General features: G+C 42.1%; 1 protein-coding gene and 1 non-coding gene across 3 annotated transcripts in view; both read left to right on the top strand.

Annotated features, from left to right (window-relative positions):
• Positions 1 to 27,639, top strand: part of RAPGEF4 (Rap guanine nucleotide exchange factor 4) — a 200,433-nt gene that overhangs the window by 27,126 nt on the left and 145,668 nt on the right. For both annotated transcript variants that reach the window (XM_072980154.2, XM_072980149.2), the window contains exon 4: positions 4,447 to 4,593. In XM_072980154.2, the coding sequence (XP_072836255.2) occupies positions 4,447 to 4,593 (147 nt within the window). The remainder of the gene's footprint in view (positions 1 to 4,446; positions 4,594 to 27,639) is intronic.
• Positions 19,209 to 19,373, top strand: LOC140703438 (U1 spliceosomal RNA). The gene has a single exon (XR_012082835.2). It is a non-coding gene; the product is annotated as a U1 spliceosomal RNA (small nuclear RNA).

Below are 27,639 nucleotides of genomic sequence, written 5' to 3'. Positions count from 1 at the left end.
ACATGCAGGCTAGATTGCTGCTGGGGGTTGTCTTAGCGGATTAGATGGAGGTCATATCTGTTATTTTTATGTTTCATTGTTTTTTAAAAAAAATCATATTATGTTTTTGCCAAGAAGTTGATTTTCATCTGTGCTTATTATTGGTAGCCATGTTGAGTGTTTTTTCTTTCTTTTTTCTTTTCTTTTTCTTTTTTTGACAAAAAGCTGGTAGATATGAAATAAATAATTACATAAAACTCACTGGTAATAAAAACAGAAAAAAAGGGGAAAGATCAGAGTTCTCTTTTTACAAAGCCCTTTTTTGTTTTAATTTTCCCCAACCATTTCGAAGCTGTTTTGGAAAATAGGTAGTAATATAGCTCCTCAGTAAAAGTAACTCCACCTACCTGTTGTTGTGAATGCTTTGCCAGGGAGGACAGGACAAGAACATTGTTTTCAAGATGTGCACTCCCACATGTACTATTTTGGCACAAAATTAGTGAAAGTAAGGTATTTCTATCCATTCTTAATTTTTTTAAAAAATAATTTTTTGGGGGGTGAAAGATGGGGGAAAATCTTGCTTTGTGGTCAGAACCAGATCTTTCAATCGTAATACTTGTCTCAGAGCCTGGGAAGGTTGATATTTTTCGTGGGTGGGAGGGGGGATGATGCCATCTAGAATCCCCAAGCCAGTTTGGCCTGATTTCTGAGCTCTGATTTGCTCCTTAAAATCAGAAAGGTCTTGGAGGGTTTGGCCTTATCAAGTGTTCTCGTTTTTGATTCCGAGCAAAGCAAACTGGCTGCCTCACAGTGTGAGATTGATGATGAGAATTCTGCTTGTCCACAAAAATGGCAGGAGTTGCTTGGGAGCTGCCTTAGTGCACTTGATTGGGAGTTGGTACCTCAGTTCCCAAGGATGGTAGGTCAGAGATCCCTCCTCTCCCCATGGGCTCAATGTTTGGCGTGGCTCAATCTTTGCCTAATCTTTACCCGCCCACTCATCCCTTCGAGAGTGTGGTGACTGATGATGGATCAATTGCGGTGATGCGTTATAAGAATACGGACTAATTTGAGTTATGGGGTGCATGTCGTTCACTGAAAATTCACTACCTTGACAAAGCTGTGGGGGCAGCACCTGAGGCAGGTGGTTGTGTGCATTGGACCAGATCCAGTTGGAAGGATAGGAACTGTTGAGCCCCTATCTTGGGTCAAGCCCTCTTAGGAGGACCGCGTCTCAGGGGAGACACTCTGGTTCTCAGAAGAGGGCAGTGGGCCTTAGGTGGTGCTCATGTGCCCAAGAGATACCCACTGCATGGCCATTGTGTCAGGGACCCAGCAGAGGGGCTGAGCACATAGAGCAGTTGGGAAAGGAATTGGCTGATGCTTGGATCCAGGACTTTAGAACAGACAATAGCACCAATGTGACTTCCTGTGATAACCACTAAAGCACTGGCCATTTATTATCTACTTTCCAATAGAGTGTGTGTGTGTGGTGTCCTCATTTGTGGGGCCAGGGGCTGAGGCCAGGGCATTCCCCCTGGGCCTGAAAACGAGTCAGAAGGGAGCAGAAGCACATTGAGGCTCTGGTACCAGGAGTACTAAATGAGCCTCTTAGTAAGGGGGAAAAGATTCACCTTTAAGGTGTTTTTGCTTTGTTATAAGCTGCTATTCCTGTTCCTGACAGCTCAGGCGTTTCTTGGTTTGTATGCAGTCCCTCATGCCTCAGTGCATGGCTTGGCTTTACTGCGAGGCAAGAGATTTTGGGTGTTAAAGAGAAAGGGGTAGCAATTTGTTGATTATTTACTTTCTTCTTGGTCTTTTTTTGGGGGGGGCAGGCTGGGCAGGATGCTTCTGGAGTGTTCTGCCTCGGGTGCCGAAACGACTTAACTGGCTTTGGTTGCCCTGTGTCTCCTTGACTTGAGTGATGGAAGAGGGAACAATGTGCGTCAGATAACAAAACATCTTTGGATCCTCCTGGCCTTTCTCCAGGCCTGTTGCTCTTGGAGAACTTCTGTTTTCTAAATGGAACCTTTGATGTTTGGCACTGGGTTCCCTAAGAGGAAGGTGGTTTGTTTCCCCAGCTCTTTTACTTTGTTTTTTTTTTTGGGGGGGGGAGCTGGAGGTTTGGTTTTGACCTGTTTTGTGTGTGTGTGTGTGTGTTTTTTTGGAAATTGCTTCTCCCTCATTTATCAGAGAAAGAGGAACATGATGAAATTCAGTCTTGAGCTAGATGGAAAGCAGAATTTAAAAAATGGCTTTATGGCATTCCTCATTCCGTTTAATTCAGTGTTGAATTCAGCCATCCGAAATAAATCCTCTATGCCTGGTTATTTTTTTCTTTCTGTACTGTGAATTTATAGCCTTAAAACAGTGGTTGAAAAATAGAGGCCTGGCTTATTCCATGAATACAGCTTAATATGCATTTTTGATGTTATGGGGTAATTTATCTCTATAGGCTTTAAAACCCCACCTGATTGTGTTCCGTAAGCACTGTTGAAAATCTATCTAGACCAGTGGTTCTCAAACTTGGGTCCCCCCAGATGTTCTTGGACTGCAGTTCTCAGAAATCCTGACTGGCACAGCAAGTGGGGAAGGCTTCTGAGAATTGCGGTCCAAGAATATTTGTGGTTTGTTCTATTTTTAATTTCTATTTTGCTTTTACCTATAAGGTTTGCACAGACTAACATGACTACTCCTTCTACAATAGTTCCACATTGACATTGTTTTCATAGATCTCCTGTTTGTTAGTGAAGGAGGACCTTCGATCAGTGTGCACAGAACTCATGCTTTGTTTGCATGGATAATATCTGAGGTTCAACCCTTGGCAGCCTCAGAGAAGCACCTGGTAGATCCTGTCCATGAAAATATAGAAAGTTACTCAGTGTATAGAAGATACTGAGCTAGGTGTACCAGTGCTCTGAGCAGCTTCCTGTACTTCTAAACTGTGTCAGACAGCAGACCATCACTGTAAAGTTCATAAATGTGGGAAGTTGTGCTGATTCAATCATTGAATCATTATTCAATCATTCGGTAAGAATCGCCATGCCACCCTGGTCACCTGAATCGAATCTGTCTGATTTTAGAAGCTAAGTAGGGTCAGGTCTGGTTAGTCCTGAGATGGAAGACTATCAAGGAATAACTTCAAGTAGGACGAGGAAAAGAATCTTGCCTGAAACCCAGGAGAACAGCTGCCAGTCAGGGTTCGTAATGCTCGGCTAGGGGAACTATTATAAGTTAGCTTCTGATATTCCTGTGTTTCTGTGTAATTAGGTGATCAGTCACATATGGCATTTTAAATTTAATGATCTGGATGTTGGTAACAACCAGAAGGCAAAAATGCAGCCCAATTTAGGTTTCCTTTATCCATCTCATTAGACGTACTCTTCAAATATAGCATGCTCCTAGTTAAGCAAGAAAGGTGTTTTGAATCCTTTTGTTCAATGGTTAATTATGTTCTAAAGGATAGGTTCTGGGCTAATGGTGGCACTTGCCCGCCACCACTCTAGTTCTGCGCATAAGTCTTTCGAAGCAGCATGCCGTGGAGAAATTAAGTATGGAGGTCCCCCCCTCTGTAGCATTTCTTTCTCAATTTCTACATGTCAGAAGCTGTTCAAAAGCAAGGTCTGGAGCATCAGTAGCTGGCAACCCTATACAGTATGGTGTCCAAACATACATGTAAGGAGGGGTGGCTCATCTGAACATTCCCAGGGAGTTCCCCCCACCCTGGTCACAAGCCACCTATGTGTGCAAGCCATTCCTTCATACCTGAAATCCTGTACTCTACAATGCCAGTGGGTTTGGGATTGAGGAGGGCAGTGCTTGAGTTAAATTGGGAGAAACCTCCATTAGATCTATAGGTTCTGCCCCAGTGTGAGCCAGATTATGCTCTCTAAAGCCTTCTAAAAGCAGAAGCTAAGAGAGCTATACCACAAGGTAGTGAGAGATCAGACAGTGTTGGTATAAGAGCAAGACAATGGGGATGTGGTCCAGAGCTTCCTCTAGTAGAATCTAGGGACAATTCATCACTTGAGGGTCGGTGTATCTCCTCTGGTCATGCACTGCCTGTTGCAGAATGAACTGATGGGCAGAGGTAGAAGAAGTAAGAAGCAGCCACTCCAAGAGCCCATCTGGAAGATCTGAAAGTTCAGTGTCAAAAGCTGCCAAACTGCTTGCCCTGAATAATTAGGTCACTGGACTGCAGTGATACATTTATCTAAGAGTTTTTTCTCTCATAGTCAATCCTCTTTTATTGTCTGAACAGAGGTTCATTCCAAGGCTAAGCCATGGTTCAGATTAAGACATTGTTCTGTTAAAATCCTCCTGTGCTATCCATAGGAAAGGAATGGTCATATTCTGAAATATTTGTTCACAACTGAAAGCTGCCGTTGCCTCTGGCAGCCCGACAACGTGAAATCCTTTGGAACTCGAGAGGCTGAGTGTGTCTTTCTCTTTAACTCTGATTCACAGGATGCCGTGACAATATGCACCTTGGGAATAGGAACGGCCTTCGGAGAGTCGATTTTGGATAACACCCCTCGCCATGCTACTATTGTCACGAGGGAAGACAGCGAGCTGCTGCGAATTGAGCAGAAGGATTTCAAGGCACTTTGGGAGGTAAGCTCAAAAGATGGCTTTAGGGCTTTTAACATCCGTGGAGGGGAATGAGCCTAATTGTCCCTTCCGTTGAATGTGCAAGGCACACATGGGAAACATACTCATGCAGAGATAACTAGTCAGATGGTGTTGCAGGGTGGTTTAGTGAAATCAGGAGAATTCTCCAGAATGATAGCTGGGTTAATTTGTTACAGCAAAAATGAAAAAGGGTGTAAGATATCCCAGTCGTATCGGTTCTTCTTGCAAAATATTGTAGGAGTCCTTTCTGTTGTAAAGAAATGCCTTCTCTCCCTCCTTTTTATTAATGTATGAAATGCACATTCTCCGGGTGCAGGTTTTTATTTTGTTAACTTCACAACAACAGCAGCTAAGGCCTTTGATGTAAGTGTTCTTTTAGCTACAACCTGAAGTTGTATTTTGATTGCTGGTGGGTTTATTGCTCTTTAGTTGTGCTTCCTCAAAGGTTTAGATGCTGTTGATTATCTTCAGTGCTGTGGGTGAAGCGTTTGTGGGTGAAGCATATGGCCAGCAGTTTGTAGAAGTTTCGAATTGGCAATAGGATGAGGATAACTTTGAAAAAAAAAAACACCCTCAATCTTTGGCACACAGGTGACAAACTGTTGATGCTCTTGCTGCTTACAGCCAGTTGTGTCTTCATGCTTAATAAGTATCACTCATGTGTTAACATACTCTTCTGGCAGACACTGAGGAGTAAAGACTTTTAGGGTTTGGAGATGTGACCTAAGATAATCATTGCATTGGGAAGGTATAGGTGACATCATTTAGAATGTTAGTTGTTTAGAGCTTGGAAATAATTAGTTTAAAGTTACTTTTTCACCCCAGGTCATTAAAATTTCCAACAAAAACATTTAATATTCACTATTTTGGTCACAAAATGCCAGTGGTATTAATAGTTTGAATAATAATCAATGCTTCACATTGTTTCAACTCATCACTTGTGGGGTAAAATTTGGGGAGTGGCCATTGTTAGTCATTTAAAATTGTTTCAGAAATCCAGAAATTTAATGATTGATCATTTTATTAATTAATGCCAAAAGTCCGCCCACAGACCTTTGGGTAGGCATATAAGTTAAATAAATAATAATAAATAATGCAGCCATGTTGTCTTAATCTCTGAATGTTAACAAAGGAGTGTTGTTTGCCCAATTCAATAGTGGCTGATTAGTAATAAAGCTAATGTGTTCAAACTCTGGCCTTGCAGGTAGGTAATATTTGTCATATTTGGACAGCATTTCCTCAGGAATAACTGGTTGGTTACATACCAGTATTGCTTGAGGTTAACATTGGTGGTGGAAAGGCTGGAACCAAATATAGATGTTTGATTGAGTTCATGTTTTACTGCTGGCAATTTCCCATCTTACCTCTTAATAAAGGATGAGTCATAAGGTGCTGGTAACAAACTTTTATTTAACCATAACAAGGGAGTCTTCAACCACAATTTCTTTTGATTCACTTTCATCCCAATTAACTGTGGAAAACTCAACCAACTGTCCCGTGACCCCATGCTGGTGGCATCCTGTAGTAGCAGGGGGTTCCACTAAACTTATCACGACTTATAGGCTAGCATAGGGGTGTACATCAGCTCATGCAGAGTATCCGCAACATGAGCGTCAGACCCTCTCTCTCTCTCTCTCTCTCTCTCTCTCTCTCTCCAATCCAAACTGTGATCTGTTTCTCTGAGTGATCGCACTTGCTTGCATGCTCAAAGTAGTTAGGTGCTGGTATTTGAGTGGTCATATCTTTTTTCCCTACTATTTGTATGCTGCCTTTGACCAGATATTCTTGCTCCAGTGTCTCCAATTGGTTTATAAAACAGGATAGGGGTAGGTGTGTAATAAGGCCAGCTCTACCATTCTGCGGAATGGGGGCATCTACCCCAGGCAGCAGATTTTTTTTTTCCATTGCCAGTATTCACATAACATTTCAGCTGCTAGTCTGGTCCGCCATGGTGCTCGGGACAGAAGGCCACCATTTAGTTCTTCGCTCCAGATGGCAAAAAATTCTGGTGCCCTTATCTGCTTCTCTCCTGTTCCTTCTTTTGCATAAGTAATAGGTCTTTTTGGCAAACTGAGGTTTGGTGTTTTATCCGAAGCAGCAAATGATGTTTTCTTCCAAACCTCTTTTATAGACAGAGGCCCCGAGGCCATTGGTCATTTCTAGACAACCACTTATCCTTCTGGCAGCGATTGTTAGTAAAATTGGCAACTTCTCCCAACCACCGCCTCTAATGACTCCTTCTCTTTAAACAACACCCTGCCCAAGAACATCTGCTCGGCTACAGATCACGTTCCTCCCCAGAGACATCTCATTTTACACAGGCAACGGTTATAAGAGATGGAAAAAAAGATGAAACCTCTGGTAAAGGGTTCGGTTTCAGGACCATTCATCTCTAAGCCAAGGTGAACCTTAATTTCCTTTCAGTGTTTAAGGTTTGGTGTGTTTTTTGGAAACATCCAAGCGTTACCCTAGATCTGTATAGGAGAAGCTTTTATAGTGTCTCCTGTGATACGTGAAGAGATGATCCCTCCCATATCCTCCTAGTCTTTTCTAAAAAAAGAGCTGGTGATGATGAGAGAAATGTGTTTATTTGTTCACACTGTAGAACGGTACAGGAGCATTGCTCACGATGTGTGCTTGTTTTATCCTTTGATTTGGTTGTGCAAACTCAGACAGGAAGGGAGTGAATTTGCCAAGACATTTTTATTTTTAGATTACTTTCCTATTGCTGGGAATGGTTCAGACTTCCCGGGATGACAGTAGAAAAACAAACAATTTTCTGTGCTGGGGAATAAAATAAGTTAGTACAATTATAACTACGGGTAGGAGGTGGTACACAAACGTAGCACCTAAGTAAAACGTTTTTCGGTGTATGACCGAGAAGGTTTTCTCTTTGTTATTTGGAAGCCTCTGCCAGAGATCTCCTGCATGCTGTGAATCTTTTTGAGTAGGTATGGTATTTGGGAACAAAGTGGCTTAATAAGTATTGTTTGTCTCATGTTCCTTGGATGATGTGACGCTCTATTACAACATCCGAGAATTAATTTCTGTGCCATCCTTAACAAAAAAATAAAGATCTAACCCTTAATAAAATGCATTGAAGGAAAACAGGTTCTAGAGCTCTGGAACTGTTAAATAATGTTATGTAATATCAAATGTGTTCTATTTGGAAGAGGTCAGGAAGATTTCTTGTTAAACAGGATTGAAGACTTTAATTCAAATATTCTCATGTCTAATTTTTATACTGTTGAGTACATCAGTCGTAGAAGAGGAATATCAACTAGCAGCATAGTGCGTTTAAAAGATTATGTATGGATTCTGTTCGCAGGACAAGGAATAGATCAAAAAGCCTAATTTCATAAATGTATTTTTTACAATATCTGTCTGAGTAGTGGTAGAGCACTAGGTACTTAGCTGATCTTTTACAAAGATGAGATTCAAAGATTTTGAAGTGTTTGAGTGATGATGCTTTTGAGATCAAGAAATGCTGTGTTTGGGGCTGATTTAAAAGAAACACTTGGCCAAGTTCAGCCAAATGAAGCACATTTAAAGCCCACTGATGTCAACAGAGAGTTAACCATATGTATAACCTCTCGAACTGAAATATAGGAGGCAGGAATACTTTCCTTTGGATAATTTCCTTTTGTTGCTAATTAGCATGCAGAGCATTGTGTTTGCTAAGTATTCCACAAGAAAGCGATTTCCCCCCTTGTAGCAGCTGTGCTTTGAGTAGCAGTAAGAATGCTATGTCATTGTCAGCAAACTCTAGTTTTCTTACTGTACTGTACTTCTTTATCTACGAGCTTTCAATAAGACCAGATAGGCGGGATAGAAATAAAATAAATAAATAAATAAATAAATAAATAAATAAATAAATAAATAAATGCTACACGCCAGAAATGTTTTACAGCTCATTTGAGAAGGAGATTTGCCCTGATACAAGAAATGAGCTGTTGCAACAAAACTTCAGCAGGAACTTGAGTTCTACCTCTAGCCATTTATAATACTGGATTATAATGACTGGATACTGTTTTTTTTGTTTGTTTGTTTACTGCACAGTAATTAATGTAATATTTTCCCCCTTCTAATTTAGTGATTTCTCCCTAAGAAAGCCCTTGCATCGATATAAAATTAGAGAATGAATAAAAAGAGGAATATGAGACGATCATGTGATTTAAAGTGGTGAAGTAGTTGGAGACCCTCAGAGGTATTATAACATTGTCAAAGAGCATGCAGCTGTTCTGTGACCACTTAAGATGGTCTTTACAGATGACTGTGATTTGTCTTACCCAATATGGCTTTCTTGGCTACACGCAAGAAAAATTCATCAGGTTATTATAAGTTACATAGTAAACTGATTGCATTCAGCAAAATCCCAGCAGCTTGCCTGTTAGAGATTGTTCTGTGTTGTGCTGTGATTATAATATAAAAGGAAAGGGGCGAGTTAGAGAAGAGGAGTTGTTTGCATTTTATTCTCAAGGAATGGCTCCAAATGTGGCAGTAAAACTGAAGAAAAACCAGCCATTTTCACACGGTTTCACATAGAATGAATGGGACTATCCGTTGTTTGATGTGTTGTCTTAACAGGCTGAGATGTGAACGAGTATTTTCTGTATGCAGAAGGAGCATTTTCACTCCTTCCCTTTTGTACTGCAGTTAAACCAAGAAGATTCTAGTTTGCGTAGTGTCCCATTTCATTCACACTAGGACTTTATGAATAGGAGCTTTGGAACCAATTAGAAGGTTATGCCAACTTCAAGTCATGGTTTAGGACATCATCATTTTAAAGTGCATAATTGCCATTTCCTGGATCAGGTAAAATAGGAAACTGTGCTTAACTGAAGACTTACGTGCTCGTGCTGCAGAATGTTGTATGAAGAGTCAGTAGGCTGATTCATAAAATCATAGAGTAATGGAGTTGGAAGGAGCCTATAAGGCTAGCCAGTCCACCCCCCCCCCCCCGCTCAGTGGAGAAAACTAAATCAAATGTTCTCTTGAAGACCCCCAGTGTTGGAGCACCCACCACCTCTTGAGGTAATTGGTCCCATTGTCATACTGCTCACAACAGTAAGGACGTTTTTCCTGATATTCAACCAAAGTTTGGCTTCTTATAACTTGAGCTCATTATTATATGCCCTGAATTCTGGGATGATTGTGAACAGACATTGATTGTGAACAGACTGTATGGCAAGTATTTGAAAAGTGCTATCCTATCTCCCCTCAGGTCTTTTTTCTCCAGGCTCAGCATGCCCACTTCTTTCAGTGTTTCCTCCTAGGGCTTGGTTTCCAGTCCCCTGATCACCCTTGTTGCCCTTCTCTGAACTTACTTCAGTTTGTTGGCATCCTTCTTGAAATGTGGTGTCCAGAACTGGACATACTATTCTAGATGAGGCTTAACCAGTGCCAAATAGAAGGGGACGAGTTGCTCACAGGATTTGGAAACTATACTTCTCTTAGGTAAGGTAAAGGTTCCCCTTGACATTTAGTCCAGTCGTGTCCGAATCTAGGGTGCGGTGCTCATCCCTGTTTCCAAGCCATAGAGCCAGCGTTTTTTCTGAAGACAGTTTCCATAGTCACGTGGCCAGTGTGACTAGACACGGAACGCCATTACCTTCCCACCAAGGAGGTCCCTATTTATTTACTTGCATTTACGTGCTTTTGAACTGCTAGGTTGGCAGAAGCTGGGACAAGCGATGGGCACTCACTCCGTCGCATGGACTCGATCTTACAACTGCTGGTCTTCTGATCCTGCAGCACAGAGGCTTCTGTGGTTTAACCCACAGCACCACTACGTCCCTTTATACTTCTCTTAATGCAGCCTAAAATAGCATTTTACTTTTTTTTTGTAGCCACATCGCACTGTTGGCTCATATTCAGCTTGTGATCTGCAACGATTTCAAGAATCTTTCTCGCTTGTAGTATTACTGAGCCAAGTATTCCCCATCTTGTAACAATGTGTTTGGCCTCCCCCCCCCCCAGGTATAGAACTTTTCACTTATCTCTGTTCATTTAATTTCTTTTTCTTTCTTTATCTTTTGTTATCTCTTTATCTTGAAGAATTTGTTTATTGTTTCTTGCTTTATATTTGTTACTTTGGCATATGCATATGTTAATTTTTATTTGTCTGGAAGCTGCCTAGAATGGTCGTAATGACCAGATAGGCAGGGTATAAATAAAATAAATAAAATAAAATAAATAAATAAATTCAATTTAATTCTGTTGTTTTCACCCCAAGATATTTTTGAATTTTGCTTGTGTTTTTGGGAATATTAGCTATTCCACCCAATTTTCTGTCATCTGAAAATCTGATAACCATTCCTTCCCCCCACCCTCATCCAAGTCATTAATAAAATGTGGAAGAGCCCTGGGCCCAGGAGGCCCACTGAGCCTTGTGGGGACCCTACTTGTTACCTCCTCCCAGTTTGAGATCCGATTTCCTGGGATAGAAGTCAGGCCAACTGGTCTGTGGTTCCCAGGTTTTTACCCTTTTTGAAGATAAACGTTCATTTTCTTCCAATCATCCTGTCTTCATCCATCCTCCATGATTTCTAGAAAATAACAAGACAGTGGTTCTGAGAGTTCTTCAGCCATTTTCGTCAATACTCTTGGATGTAGTTCATTGGGTCCTGGAGATTTCAACTTGATCAAAGTAATAAAGTATTCCTTGACGATCTGGAAGTTGAGTCATGGCAGCTGGACTTCTTTCTTCTTAGGCTGAAACGTTTCGCTACTCATCCAAGGAGCTTCTTCAATTCCTTGTCTATTTGTTTGTCAGTCTCAAACTGCAACCCTGTCTCTTCCACCTATACTTCACATTTGCCTGGAGGGTCATAGACTGTCTTTTGGGAAAAGACCAAGCTAAAGTGGGAATTGATCAGTTCTGTTTTTTTCTTTCTCATCAGTTATCATTTTTCCATCTCCATTGAGTAGCTGAGCCACTATTTCTTTTCTCTGTCTTTTGCTATGCACGTACCTGAAGAATGCTTTTTTGTTGCTTTTAGCATCTTGTTAACTTCAGCTTATGCTCTGCTTTTGCCTTTCTAACACCAACTCTGCAATTCTCTGTTACTTGTCTGGACTCTTACTTTGCAGCCTAACCTTCCTTCCAGTTCCTATATGTGTCCTTTTTTTCTTTTCAGGTTCTCTTTAAGCATTTCGTAAAGCTACGCTGATCTTTTTGGGCTGTTTCCCACCTTTTTTCTTGTTGGAATTGTTTGCTGTTGTGCTTTTATGTTTCATATCATCATGGCTTATTAAGGTCAGATACAACAGTCCAAATGCAGTCATTGTGTGGTGGGGAAAATTGGGTCTTTTCTCTGAGCCCAATACCAGTGACTGCAACAGGGAATATAAACATAGGCATTTGAGAGTGCCAGGCTCTCTGATAAGACCACTGGAATCCTCAGAACTTGTACAGAATGTGGAGCTATTTTTGTTGTTGTTGTCTAGGGCAAGCTAGCAAAGGTGGTTTCTGCAAATTTTTCCACCATGATTAATACAAAAAAGGTTTAAAGTCAGTTGTGCCTCTGATTGGAAAACGTAGAGATGTCACCCACACATTGGTGTGCATCTTGGTTTCTTGTGGCATGTATTAACTAAGGCCTTGGATGTTTCTGCTTATGCTTTTATTCAACCCTTAATGTTGCCATTTTGTCCTCAACAAAGACTGTGTTTAACTATTGCAGAAGTCTGGAAAATTACTTTTTTTGGCTACTGCTCTCAAAATTGGCATCATCATTGAAATGCTGGCCATGGGAGACTGGGAGTAGTACAGTAGGAGTCCCATACCCATGGGGGACTAGTTTCAATAATGAACGTTATGGTAAAAGAAAAAAATGTATTTTACCATGTATTATCAGAACTGGTCACTAGCTGGAGACAGAGACCATGCTATTTATTCTTAAACAAAAAAAATACATAGCATGGTCTCCAGATCCCTCTAGTGGGAAGTTCTGGTAAATACATCATGAAAGTACTTTTTTCTATTTTTTTTCTTTTAATATTTTAAATATTTTTAGACCACTCTTAAATGAAATTATGGATAATGACCCTGTGAATATGGGAGTCCTACAGTAGCTCCAAAAAGTTAACTTTTTGAGCCATCAGCACTTAATACCAGGTTTATTTTAATGTGTTGTTTGGTTTTATACTGAGCTTGACTGCTATTTCATTGTCTTTTATATGTACAGTGGACCCTCGACTTACGGAATTAATCCGTATTGGAACGGTGGCTGCAGGTCAAAAAGTCTGTAGGGCGAGGCTCCATTGACTTACAATGCATTGAACACCGATTAATCTGTAATCAGCCGTTTTTGTTTCATTTTGTTTTTTTTCCAGTCTGTAGGTTGATTCTCTGGCTGCAAGTTGAACCTAAATGTTGCGGTCAGAGAAGTCTGCAACTTGAAAAGTCTGTAAGTGGAGCCGTCTGTAAGTCGAGGGTCCACTGTACACCGCCTAGAATAGTGCTGTGTTCTAATGGGGCAGTATATAAATGCTAGAAATAAATAAATAAATGCTTACATGTTTTCACTATAGTTAACAGAAATAATTCTGCTTCATAACCCATGGTTTGTTGTTGCCATTTTGGAAACTGACTGTCAGTTGTGTTGAATCAGGATCCCTAATTTAGGAGAAACAACAGGTTTTGAGTAAGAAAAGAAGAGATGTTTCTGAAGTTTTCCTCCTGGCTGCCCATAAGAAAGAGAAGTGGAGAACACACAAGTTGAAAGGCTGGCCAGCCTCTGTGCCCATCAGAATGAATTAAAGATGAGCAAAGTGCAACCCATGGGAGGCATATAACTTTTAAGGCCCTCGGATCCCTAGATGGCCCCATGCCGCAAAAAAGTGAGAAAGATGGGGGGTTTTCTTTCCATTTCTGGAAGACCTCACGGAATGATGAGTTTTACATCTCCTTAGCCCCATTTCTAGACCTGACATGGCCTATGGTAGGTGCTGGGGATGAACATTCCCCCCACCAATAGGCCTGCCGAAATTGCCAGTACTTGCAAAAAAAAAATTGGTGTCAAATACAGCCCATTATGTTACAAAAGTGGAGTTATTTCTGGATTAACACCTGTTCCATTGCCAGCGCTCCATGACTCATCTGCTTCGGAGGATGCAAAAGAAAAAAAAAGTTCTGTAGGTTTGGTATTGAGTGTTCTTGTCAAGTGAGATGAGCTCATACATGCCCTGGTTTTTTTTTTAAATGACAACTACAAGATTCCCGCTCACCTCTATATCATTGCCCCACAATTTAAAGATAGATTTTACCATTTTTCATGGATATGAAACGTGTTCCTTTTCTTAGCCACTAGGGCAAGTATCTTCTGATACTTAAAAGCAAAAGAGAAAACAGTGTTTGTTGTCATAGCAAGGCTCATACAGTATTTCTAAATAAAAGTTTCCCGCATCTTCATAATTTTTCATGAGTTATCTTGATTTTAAGGCTGACCTGAAGCTGTACTTACGATATTGATTTGAGAAATGCATAGTGCATTAGGAATGTTGACATTAGAAAGGTATAAAGTAGGATCTGATGGAGTTTAGGAGGCTAGATATGCTAATGTACCAAACAGCAAACATCTATATAAAGCCACTGGGAGAGGTCATCAGGAGATTTGGAGCTTCGGGCCATCAGTATGTGCGTAATACACAGCAACATGATGGAGATAGTGTTGCTGTGGGGTCCACCTACCTGTCTGGAGGGTATTTCCCCTAAATTTGGGGTATTAAGGATCAGGTGTGCAGTCTGAGCTTGGTTCTAGACTCAACACTAATCACAGAAAGCCATATCTGCACTGTGGTGTGCTCTGCCTTTTCCCAACTTTGGTGACTCTCCCAGTTGTGTCCCTACCTAGACAACAGATTCCAAGCGACATTAGTCTATGCACCGGTAGTCTCAAAAAGAGACTACTGTAATGCACTCTACCTGGGGCTTCCCTTGAAGCTGGTACAGAAACGTACTGGGAGAAAGGCTGCATATAAAACTAACTAACTAACTAACTAACTAACTAACTAACTAACTAACTAACTAACTTCAGGAGCTCCAGTATGTGGCAGCCAGATTACTCACTGAATTGAGGAAATTCATCCATATCACATGAACTCTGGTCTTCCTGCACTGGTGACCTGTCTGGTTCTGTGCCAGGTTTAAGGTTTGGATTCCAGCGTACAAAGCCCTAAACAGTTTAGGACCTCAGTACTTGTCTGCACATCTTCTGCCAGGTTCAATGGCCTGTCAGACTTGGCCCTCCCTTACAGACCTCACACCTGCAGGCGTTGACACCTAGAGAAGCCTGGAAAATGGTAGGCTTTCTCTTCAGTGGCATTTCCTTTGTGGAACACTCTCCCACAAGAGGTGTGGCAGGTGCCCTCCCCTTCGCATATTCAAAAAGCTCTTAAAAATGGAGATGCTCAGAGATGCCTTGCGGGGAGGTTCTCACCAAGTGGCTGGGACGGTGGATAAAGGAGGAGAGGAATACTGTAATGCTTGGTAGTGGCCAGTAGTGTTGGTTTTCTATTTATGGCATTGCCTAGTGTCTGTAATAATTATATAATGTTTGTTTCACATTTCTTGTTGTACACCGCCCAGAGTAGCAGTTGGCTGGATGGGCAGTATATAAACTGAATAAACAAATACTTTTTTTTTTTTGCAGAATACAAGAGATGATTTTAATAATGACCTCTAACATGCACAAATTCAGCATTCACTTACCTTGACATAATAAATGTGCCAGTAATCTGTTGTTGCTATAGTAATATGATGTGGAGTTTGGCTCATTGTTTGATTGCTTTCTCTCATGTCTCCTGCTCATTTTCCATGTTATTCAGACCCTGTTTTGTAGTCTTGCTAGCTATTGCTCTGGTTGGATCTGTTATTTCGATGGAATTAAAATAGACCAAGCCGTGTAAAGACTTTAGAGGCTGGAGCAATTGTAAAAGTCAGAGTAAAGGTCTTTGTAGCCCCTAGTGCTTGGGTGGGGGGGAGTTGGTTTACTGTTACAGAAGTGGTTTTTAACCTGTGAACAGGTTTTATGTGACAAAGTGCACACTGCCGCACACATAGCCTGGATGGATCTTCTCTTAATGTTGTGCTTCCTTTGGTGGAGACTGTATTTCTTGACCACTCCGGTTGCAATCCCTGGATGAAATGTGCGAACACAATAGTCACTCTGTAAAATTTGTTTGCACAAGAAACATAAGAAGAGATATTGAACCCTCTCATCAAATGTTATCTCTCTCATCCCTAGTGGTGACAGAGGATGGGAGTTCCACTGCTAAAAATGCTCGGAGGCCTGTAAGTTACCCACCTCTGTTTTTAGTAGGTTTCTTTTGTGTTTTTGTTTTTAGTAGGTTTCAAAGCCTTCCTGGGAGGCTGCATCTCCAACCTCCCCTGCACAACAGCATAGACGAAGCAGCAACAGGCGGGAGAGGAGCCCCCAGAGTTGGGCTTCATCTACAGACCTTAAGTGGGAAAAGGCCCTCGGGTTGTCAGTGCTTGACTGGGTCTTTTGAGGTCTTATGCAAAGGATACCCTATAGTCTGTTTGATGATGGAGAAAAGCCTTTAAGCTGTGAGTTGTGCTGTTCACATCTCTGAGACTTTTACGTGGCAATTATGAAAGGAGCACATGGAAGGCAATGTAGCCTTGGACTCTTCTTTGTAAGGCAACACACTGTAACTCTGTCAAATTTATCTTGAAGCTAAAGACAGTTATTCTCAAAGTATGTGCAGAGGAAATGTACTGATATATATATATTAATTGACTCTTATATATTAATTGACTCTTCTTAAGATCCCTTCATATCTATTATTGTTGTTAAGGCTCATGTTACACACAATATCCTGTAAGAAAAATCAGTCCTGTTCAGAAATAATAACCAAACCATAGTTTGGTGGTTGAACAAGGTGTGCCATGCCCCCCCGTTTCTCTCCCTTATACCTTGCTTCTCAATAGCTGGTGTGTTGTGTTTTTTTTTAATTCTAGAACTCCCATGCTACCCTTACTGTAAACTATTGTAGTAACATCTAACACATTAGAAATTAAACTAATATTCTTGGCTGGGGGGGGGGGAAGGAAATAAACCCTCAGAAAATAAATATAGAATTTCCCAGCATTGTATAAACTCTTTGGAATATACTGTGCATGTTACAGCACTCATTTCCCTGAGGTTGTTGATTTGGGGCCTGTTCTGATCTACTTTGCATAATTAATTTTGAAACTCCTTACCAGAGAGCCCTGTGGCAGGACCTTTCCTTTGCAGGATTAAACTGTACAGATGCTGAAGGGAATGGTGTTCAGGGTAGTGAGAAATTTCTGCAACCTTTGGATCTTTTTCTTTGAAACTTTACATTGTAGAAGCTTTCTTTTTAAGGGCCTTTTCTACACAACCTGCTATGTGGCTCCGCGGTAACACAACATTTTAGACATGTTCCCTCATGATGAACCATTCAAACTGCTTGCCATGGTTTTCCAAATCTAAAGAAGACTTGTAAACATAACTTGCCAGAATCATGCATCATGTCTTAATAAGTTAGGGGGTTAGGAGGAGAGCCAGGCCGACTGATGGAAGGAATTAGGCTGAATGTGGGGAAGGTGGGTGCAAACCTGAGGCATTGCCCTGAAATGGAAAAATCATGATTTGGTTATGACCAGACCAGTCCCTTTCTTTGCTGCAAAGGGAAGTAAGGAGACAAAGTGTTATGGCTCACCTTGTCTTCAGAGGAGGAAGGTGGCCTCTTGTAGCAAGAGTAAGCTCGTGCATGAGGGAAACTTGATGGCCCAGCCTTTGGGAAGGACAGTAGATGCCAGCTGTGCCAGTGGAGCCTGGCAGGTGAGGTGGCTTTTGACCCAAGAGGCAGGTGAAGACTCAGAGGTTTTGAGCAAAAGCAACAGCAGCATCTCAAGATCCCTGGAGAATTAATTGGAAATGGCTGACTCCCGGGAAAGCTAGATGTTCTTTGTGTGCTGGCAGCTACATTTGTGGGAGACCACTGATAAAGCTGACTCTGGCCTGTTGCTCATTTTCTTGCCAGTTGCATGCCAGGCCTCCTTACAACTTCCTATGTCCTGGACAGTCTGACAATCATGCCGCTGTCTGCTGTCTATTGTTAAGATGGCTGATTTACTGGTATGGACCTTTGACTTGACCCATGGACTTTGAAAGACCACCTTGCATTCGGAAAAGGACTGACATAATCCTGGCACTTGCTGCTTATCAACATAACAAAAAAATGGAGGACGGGAGTGATAATTTAACCCTGCTCTCCTCCAAAGACTCCTTAAACCCAGCCAGTTCTCCCCTGGTCTCCTAATGCAGGTTTGCAAGGTAAAAGGCACATATACAGTAGAACTCAGAGCATGAGAAACACTCTATGTGTGTCTGTGAAAGGGAGAGAGAGAAGGAGAGAAAAATGGAAGCAGGAGTTCAGAGGAAAAACACCAGAAAGGGACATGGTGAACTGTCACTTTCTTTTGCTTCTTCTCTGATCTAAGCCGTCTCCATCCCAAAATTGCTTTGCAGGGCACAATGATGACAACAGCCACCAGATCCCTCCCTGGCTTAGTTTAGACATCACAGCTCAGTCACGGGTTTCCTCTTTCCTCCCAATTGCTTTCTTGAAACTACTTGGAAAAAAAGCAACAGGCAGTTTTAGAGAAGTTCAGGTCTAAAATGACATTGAGCCTCAAGTGACCTCAGTTTCTAGAGTCTCTTCCATCAGCAACTTCAGCTTGGACAGCTTTTACCAGTCCAAAAAGGAGGGTTTCCTCCAGGGACTGTGTCATTTTCTACAATGGTTACAACAGCACAACAACCAACAGCAACTGCCATGCTTGCACTGTTTTTTTTAGAAAAATAAAACCCTCCACAACTGTCAGGCGGAGGGCATCGGAGCTCCCTGGAGAATCCAGCAAATCCCACAGGCTCCCCTGTTAGCTGTTTTGTTTAATCTGTTAGGGATATTCAGGTTTTTGACCAATCATGCAGAGCTCTCTGAGGTGTACCTCATGCTGAGTTTTTAATTAAAATGTAATGCTTAGGGAGCAATCCGGAAAGAAATCTCAGTTCAGGACTCTCTGTGTTATCCAGGCTCAACCTGATTGTTTCAAGTCAAACAGTATTTTTATGGACATTTGTGCACGGGAGTAAAGAGACTGTATTTAACTACTTCTGTTTTTTAAAAATAACAATACCCTTGGAAATGTACCACACTTGGTTGAGCATGACCTTTCAGCTTTGGGGTGGCTACCTCTATAGTGGCTAGCCTGCAGATACAACCAAATAGGATGGTATCTGGAGGTGAGAGGGTGAACTGTACAGTATCACGTTAGACTGCAAGCATGTGTGCATGCTGTATGTTTGGTATTAGCATAAGGTATTAGCATATGTGCACTAGAGAGGATTGTGGGAGGAACACCTAGCCCCTGATGGGGGTCCCGCAGGGCACCCCAAAACTCTGAGGAGCTCTCTTGGCCTCTGGCAGGACTGGGGCTGTGCAGCCCTGTACTGACTGGGAGGTGCAGCCAGGGGGTCACCATGACTTGGGGGGGGTGTCAGGGGACAGAGAAGGGGGTATGAGGTGAAAGGGCCATTCCAACTCATACCTTGCAGGGGAAATGACATGTCATAAAAGTGGTTTTCCCAGGGTGAGGCTCATCTATTGCACTTTGGGTGTGCTGCTGATCCCTGTGATTTCCCCAAATGTGAAGAACTCAATTGGATAATTTGTGTTAATGGGAGATTACACTTATGATTTCCCTGGATTTTCCAGATTCCTTTTCATCTTTTTCTCCTCATCAGGATCTATTACAAAGGCAATAAATCCTGGTGATGTCTTGTATTGCTTTCTCACTCTTTTTCCCCCTGTGGTAAAGGATCAGGGCAAAAGGAGTTACCATGATCAGGAACAAGGGGGCTGCTTTTGATTCCTTTCACTCTCTTTCTTTGCTAGAGAGAGAAAGAGGGGGATGGCCATCTGAGACCCACTACATTTCCAAAGGTGAGGGGATTGCTTTTCCCCAATACGGTATGGGGAACTATGTTTTGCAAGACAATGTCTTCTATGGACAATTTTTGCAAGACAGTGATTTCCCCCCCATTGAAATGCATTAAATAGATTTCAGTGCATTTCAATGAGGAGCTGGTTTTCTCAAGATGATGTTTTTGCAAGACAGCGATTTCTGTGGAATGAATTAAAATCGTCTTGCGAGGCACCACTGTAGTTAGTAGCAGCAGCTGCTGCCACCACAGAAAGAACATGAATACATTGTTCAGAAGGAGACAGCCTCCCCGACACCCTGCCTTGTAGGCGAAAGAGGACTTGATCAGAAAAAGGGATATTTTCTGCTTTGGATTATAAAAAAGGGGTGTTGCCTTATTTTCTCCTCTCTCTCTCTCTCTTTTAAAACCTGCTCTTCACAATACTTTGCACATCTTTTAAAACCTGCTTCCTCCTCCCCCGACACTGTTATATGCAGGAAAATAAGGAAAAGGGGATGAGTGAGTAAAGGAGGGAAGGGGAAAGGGGAGGAGGAGAAGCCTCATACCACTTTATATTCAATATATCACCTTTGCTCTCTCTCTTTCTTTCTTTCTCTCTCTCTCTCAAGAACAAGGGAGGGCCTCACTGCCCCAAGAAAGAGTAGATAAAATGAATCTATGTAAAATTAAAGAACAGTGTAGCCTGCTATAATGGTTCAAATAGAAAGAAATGTAGCGATGCAGTACAAAACAAAGCAAATGCTTGTGCTGATAGACCTCTCTCTCTCTCCCTCTTATGTGACTACTGAAAAAATGTATTGGTACAAGAGAGAGATGAAAAGAATCAGTATAACTGGGGTTGGTTTTGCACATACGATTGAGCCCTCAGTGTGGTTTGTATGATGTCTGAACTGAGTCAAGGAAAGAGAAGGAGGGCAAATTGTAGTTCGGACAGTAGGCGGAAGGAGAGAGAGAGAGAGAAATATCGGATGAGATACCTGAGAGCTCGGTTCAGGTTTGTTTTTATATGGCTTAATCTAGTTTCACATTATATGGAAATGTTAAAATGGTTCTCTTGAGTCTTTTGTTTTGTTCATCCATGGCAGAGAGAAGGGGAAAAGAGGCCCACTCATTAATTAATGTTCAGTGTCTGCTTCCTACAACAAGCCCTTTGGATATGTTATAAATAAAGATTGCAAAGCACAAAATGATGCGATGAAGGCCAAATACTGTATGTTTTAAGAGTTTCATGAGCTGTAATTGTGTGTGTGTGTGTGTGTTTGTGTGTGTGTGTGTGTGTGTGTGTGTGTGTGTGTGTGTGTGTGTGTGTGTGTGTGTGTGTGTTAGGGGAGACCCTCATGTAATTACATAAAAGCCTTGCTAGCATGAAGTGGAAGATGATTTTACATTGATATAATAAGGAAGCAGACGGAAAAATAAATCTGTGTACGTTGGGCATTCTCCTACTGTTGTTGTCTGGAAAGCTGGCCGGAGATCTAGGGCTGGGCCAGCCAAAGAAGGAAACGGCACCTGATGAAGAAGGAAAGAGAAGGGCCACAGTCTGGTGCTGTCAGGAAAGATCTTTATCGATACTGAATGCAGTCATCACATTTCAGAGATGGGCTCTAAGAAAAACTGCTGAAAGGACGCAGGCCCTCCTCCTTCCTCACTGAGTTCCCTCTGGGTATGTTGGGCTGCAGAGGCCATCTCCCCCCCGCCCCCGCCAGGATGGTCCTCATGAGGAAAGCTGCTGTGCAAGATGTCTGGAGAATTCAGAGTTACGGGAGGTTGGTCTGGTGCATCTTGAGAATGTTGGAGGACTCATTTGGTTATGCGAACAGATAGATTTAGCTTCTTTTGGGAAGTTGCTCAGTGGGAAGTTTTTTTGCATGTGATACATCTCCAGTGGGTGCTCTTAGCCCAGGGGGTGATTTAAGTACTAAACTGTGGGGGCGGTTCAGAAGCAGCACAGGGTTTGGTTTAGAAATGAGAAGGCCTGGAGAAAAAAAAAACAGAAAAATTAGGGGAAACAAATTTCCCCCCATTTTTTTCCAAAGCCGTTTTTTGTCCCCCCCCCCCCCAGAAAAAGTTTTAAAAAGTGGAGTGTGGAATATCTTCTTTGTAATTATAGCGATAAATAAAATGTCTATGACATGGTATTCAAACTAACATGAAGACCTTAATGAAAGACTTCTGAGACTTCATGTACAGTATTTAAGTCCTCTATAAAGATGTAAAATTTACATTTTTCCCAGAAAAAAAGGGGGGAAAGTCATTTCCCCCCCCCCGAAAATAGGGAATTTTTTGGAAATTTTACATTTCTTGGTTTTTCCCCCTTTTTCTTTGCTTTATTTTTCTGGGGGGCTCCTGTTCATTAAGTATTACGCTGTAGCCTATTCACATTTTCATGTCAGATCACTATAACTGTGTAGTATAGATAAATTTCCATTTTAATGGCAGCAAAATAGAGATTTAAAGGAAATGCTGACACTGTTAACAGATCTACATCACAACCATAATGTTTTGATGCTAGTAGAACTACTATATTTCCCCCGAGCCCATCTTGAGTATTGTCGTTTGGTGAAAGTAATGAGAATTGTCTATGAGAAATTGCTAGCCTAGTTTTTCTCTCTCCCCTTCCAATACTCAATGTATATGTACATAGAGTGACAGACTAGGACACTGGAGAACAGGGTTCAAATCCCTGCTCAGCCATGGAAACTCACTGGAGGTTCGGAAGTGGTAAAACGACTCCTTAAATATCTCACTTACTTGGAAAACCCTATTAGAATCACTATATTTCTCTCTCTCTCATACACACAGACAGACTTGTACAACACCTTAAGATGTGTAAACCATTAAGTGTTCTCCAGCTCTAAGAGGCTCTTGATGCATTTCATCCTGTTACCTGACCGTGATCCCCTTTCAAAATCCCCTAATGTTTATGTATTTACAGCAGCATCTCAAGATGGGTGGCAATAGTGCTGCTTTGCTGTATTTTGCAGCATGGCCTTGACTCAACGCTGCCTAGGAGGCAATAAAGGACGTTTGTACGCTTCAGTTTGTACTATAGCAATTGAACAACTCAATCTCTTAAAGCTGCATAGCTCGATGAGTTAGGTCTCTGGCTGTGGAGCCAGAGGTTGGGAGTTCGATTCCCCACTGTGCCTCCTGGAAATAACAGCCAGCCTGGGTGGCCTTGGGCAAGCTGCACAATCCCAGGATGCCCCCAGAAGAAGAGACTGGTAAACCACGTCTGAGTATTCTCTACCTGGAAAATCCTGAAAAGGGTCACCATAAGTTAGAACTGACTTGACAGCATATGATTATTACCAGAACTATCATTAGAGTGGCTTTACCGTCGTAATGGAATTTAGGGGAGTCGTAGTCCAGAAACTAACTTTATCAGGCTCTGATGAAAACACGCCTAATTCTTAGCTCATCAGACATGCCATTTACACACACTAGAGATGAAACAGGAGGAGATACAAGAGGGAACAGGTTTCTTGCCACCTGCCTTGAGCACTGGGTTGACCTAGGCAGACGTCCCTTGACCAAGAGTACTCACAAGGCAGTCTCACCAGCGTGAGTGCTGGTCCACCCCTTCCAGGGCTATGGCTTTGAGGCCAGGAGGCACCGTTATATGCCAGGACCCTTAAGAATGGCTGCTCCTAAAAGCTAATTTTAATTTTGTTACATCACAATTCTACTGATGAACCTTTGTTTGCTCTGGGCTCGCCTCCCCCAGTTGAACTTTGTAGTGTGGGGGCAGGTTTTGTTTTGTTTTGTTTTTCTGTCAAAGACTACTTTCCCTGAAGGGTGAATTGCCCTTGCAAGGGCTGGAACTGGCCGCTTGCAGATGGGCTCTGAAAGGGGGACAAGGGTTGCCTGAAAGCAGGCTGAGGACCTCATGCATCCCACTTCCTTATGACTGACCCACAACACTGACACCAGCATATATCTCCAAGAGGGTTTTGGCCGGTGACTCTTTCAGAGACTCCCTGTGCACAAACAGCTAAGCAGGGATTTGACCTGTGGTTTTCCATTCCTAGTGTGACACTTTAACCATTACACCATTCTGGCTGGTTGTGCTTTTAGTCTTTTCATTCACAAATTGTCTTTATTTACTATTTCTTTGTTTCAGCAATTTGCCCCCAGTTCGTTTTTGTTGGTAGGTTAAAATTGTCCTTTATCTAGCAGAGCTGTCATGCTGAATTAAAACATGCTGTGGAGGGGACAACAATTTGACTTTACCTCCCACTGCCTTCGTGTAATTTCCTGCATGGAGGTACATAATCTATTTGCATGTCTGAAGCAACAACAATTTGCATAACATGTATGCAAACACTTTATCAAACAAGAGGCACTTTGTGTAGCAAATGGAACCTATTATAATCTACTTAAGGCTGCATGTTTGTGGTCAAATGCCATTCTTCATCAGAATATCAATGGCACCACAACTTCTTTTAATAAATTAATTAGGAATTTATTTAGTAGCAGAATAATTCCAAGGGCAATACATTTATGTTAATGGCTAGAATCCAGCTGAATATTGGTGCCTGTTTAAGTGCAGCGGCATAACTTGGAGCAATGAATAACTGCTAATTAAAGAGTCCCCAATCGAATTCTTAGTCATGCGCTAGTTACATGACTCAACCTGTGAGTAGAAATTCAGTCAGTGACTCATTTTTTGCCACTCTGAATTAGGCTGTTGTACTTTCACAGGGGTAAATATTTAGTTAGATTCTGGCATCTGGGTATTAAAAGTCAAGCAATTTTTTGTGTGATTCTGGTGTAACCTACAACTAATTTATAAACATTTGCTTTTAAAAGGCACAATGTAGCAGTTTATGCTGTTGGGCTACATAATGTGCACTCATGGTATATGGTGTGATACTAGCGCCAGTGCCTTTTCTGGGTTAGCTTGGAGCTTGTTGTGAATGTCTAATTGTGCTCAGGCCGTAAGCTTGCTAGCCACAGATGCCCATCAGCAAGTCTCTGTCAGGAATGGGCTACTGTGACCCTCCACATGTTTTTGGACTGAACTTCCCAGACTGGAGGGGAAACACATCTAGGAAGCCAGGGTTGCCAAGGATCGGGCAGCCATGTCATAAGGGTGAAGTATTATGTGTGCCAATGATAAATAGGTAAGAGCTATTAATGCCTTCTGTTCCATGCCATCCCCTTCATGGATTGCTGCCTTGTCATGGCAAGTAACTCAGAGAAGCTATGGGCTATGCCGTGCAGGGACACCCAAGACGGACAGGTCATAGTGGAGAGTTCCGACTAAACGCAATCCACCTGGAGTAGGAACTGGCAATGCCACTCCAGTATCTTTGCCAAGAAAACCCCATGATCAGAAACAAAAGGCTAAAAGATATGACGCTGGAAGATGGGCCCCTCAGGTCGGAAGGCGTCCAACATGCTACTGAGGAAGAGCGGAGGACAAGTACAAGTAGCTCCAGAGCTAATGAAGTGGTTGTGCCAAAGCCGAAAGGACGCTCAGCTGTGGATGTGCCTGGAAGTGAAAGGAAAGTCCAATGCTGCAAAGAAAAATACTGCATAGGAACCTGGAATGTAAGATTTATGAACCTTGGGAAGCTGGAGGTGGTCAAACAGGAGATGGCAAGAATAAACATCGACATCCTGGGCATCAGTGAACTAAAATGGACAGGAATGGGCGAATTCAGCTCAGATGATTATCATATCTACTACTGAGGGCAAGAATCCCGTAGAAGGAATGGAGTAGCCTTCATAGTCAACAAAAGAGTGGGAAAAGCTGTAATGGGATACAATCTCAAAAATGATAGAATGATGTCAATACGAATCCAAGGCAGACCTTTCAACATCACAATAATCCAAGTTTATGCACCAACCATCATTGCTGAGGAGACTGAAATTGAACAATTTTATGAAGATTTACAACACCTTCTAGAACTGACACCAAAGAAAGATGTTCTTCTCATTCTAGGGGACTGGAATGCTAAATTAGGGAGCCAAGAGATAAAAGGAACAACAGGGAAGTTTGGCCTTGGAGTTCAGAACGAAGCAGGACAAAGGCTAGTAGAGTTTTGTCAAGAGAATAAGCTGGTCATCACAGATACTCTTTTCCAACAACACAAGAGGCGACTCTATACATGGAAATCACCAGATGGGCAATATCGAAATCAGATTGATTATATTCTCTGCAGCCAAAGATGGAGAAGCTCTATACCGTCAGCAAAAAACAAGACCTGGAGCTGACTGCGGCTCTGATCATCAGCTTCTCATTGCAAAATTCAAGCTTAGACTGAAGAGAGTAGGAAAAACCACTGGGCCACTCAGGTATCATCTAAACCAAATCCCTTATGAATACACAGTGGAAATAAAGAACAGATTTAAGGAACTAGATTTGGTGGACAGAGTGCCTGAAGAACTTTGGATAGAGGCTCGTAACATTGTCCAGGAGGCAGCAACAAAAACCATCCCAAAGAAAAGGAAATGCAAGAAAGCAAAGTGGCTGTCCAATGAGGCCTTAGAAACAGCAGAGAGGAGAAGGGAAACAAAATGCAAGGGAGATAGGGAAAGTTACAGAAAGTTGAATGCAGACTTTCAAAGAATAGCAAGGAGAGACAAGAGGGCCTTCTTAAATGAACAATGCAAAGAAATAGAGGAAAATAACAGAAAAGGTAAAACCAGAGATCTGTTCAGGAAAATTGGAGATATTAGAGGAACATTTTGCGCAAAGATGAATATGATAAAGGACAAAAATGGGAGGGACCTAACAGAAGCAGAAGACGTCAAGAAGAAGAGACCAAATTGCTAACATGCGCTGGATTATGGAGAAAGCCAGAGAGTTCCAGAAAAATATCTACTTCTGCTTCATTGACTATGCAAAAGCTTTTGACTGTGTGGACCACAGCAAACTATGGCAAGTTCTTAAAGAAATGGGAGTGCCTGACCACCTTATCTATCTCCTGAGAAACCTATATGTGGGACACGAAGCAACAGTTAGAACTGGACATGGAACAACTGATTGGTTCAAAATTAGGAAAGGAGTACGACAAGGCTGTATATTGTCCCCCAGCTTATTTAAGTTATATGCAGAATACATCATGCGGAAGGCTGGATTGGATGAATCCCAAGGCAAAATTAAGATTGCCAGAAGAAATACCAACAACCTCTGATATGCAGATAATACCACTCTGATGGCAGAAAGTGAGGAGGAATTAAAGAACCTCTTAATGAGGGTGAAACAGGAGAGTGCAAAAAATGGACTGAAACTCAGCATAAAAAAAACTAAGATCATGGCCACTGGTCCCATCACCTCCTGGCAAATAGAGGGGGAAGAGATGGAGGCAGTGACAGATTTTATTTTCCTGGGCTCCATGATCACTGCAGATGGAGACAGCAACCACGAAATTAAAAGACGCTTGCTTCTTGGGAGGAAAGCGATGACAAATCTTGACAGCATCTTAAAAAGCAGAGACATCACCTTGCCAACAAAAGTCCGCATAGTCAAAGCTATGGTTTTTCCTGTTGTGATGTGTGGAAGTGAGAGCTGGACCATAAAGAAAGCAGACCGCCGAAGAATTGATGCCTTTGAATTGTGGTGCTGGAGGAGGCTCTTGAGAGTCCCCTGGACTGCAAGGAGAACAAACCTATCAGTTCTAAAGGAAATCAACCCTGAGTGCTCACTGGAAGGACAGATCCTGAAGCTGAGGCTCCAGTACTTTGGCCATCTCATGAGAAGAAAAGACTCCTTGGAAAAAACCTTGATGTTAGGAAAGTGTGACGGCAAGAGAAGAAGGGGACGACCGAGGATGAGATGGCTGGACAGTGTCTGCGAAGCAACCAACATGAATTTGACACAACTCTGGGAGGCAGTGGAAGATAGGAGGGCCTGGCGTGCTCTGGTCCATGGGGTCACGAAGAGTCGGACACGACTAAATGACTAAACAATGACAACGACGTGCCATGCCATCAGAATGTCAAATGCTAACACCTACTGTAGCAGTCATCACAAACTCTCATTTTCAAAACCAAAACTTAAATCTAGAAAATGCTG

Source organism: Pogona vitticeps, chromosome 1 (assembly GCF_051106095.1).
Source record: "Pogona vitticeps strain Pit_001003342236 chromosome 1, PviZW2.1, whole genome shotgun sequence".
Lineage (NCBI taxonomy): Eukaryota > Metazoa > Chordata > Lepidosauria > Squamata > Agamidae > Pogona > Pogona vitticeps.
This window is presented reverse-complemented; position numbering and strand designations above follow the sequence as displayed.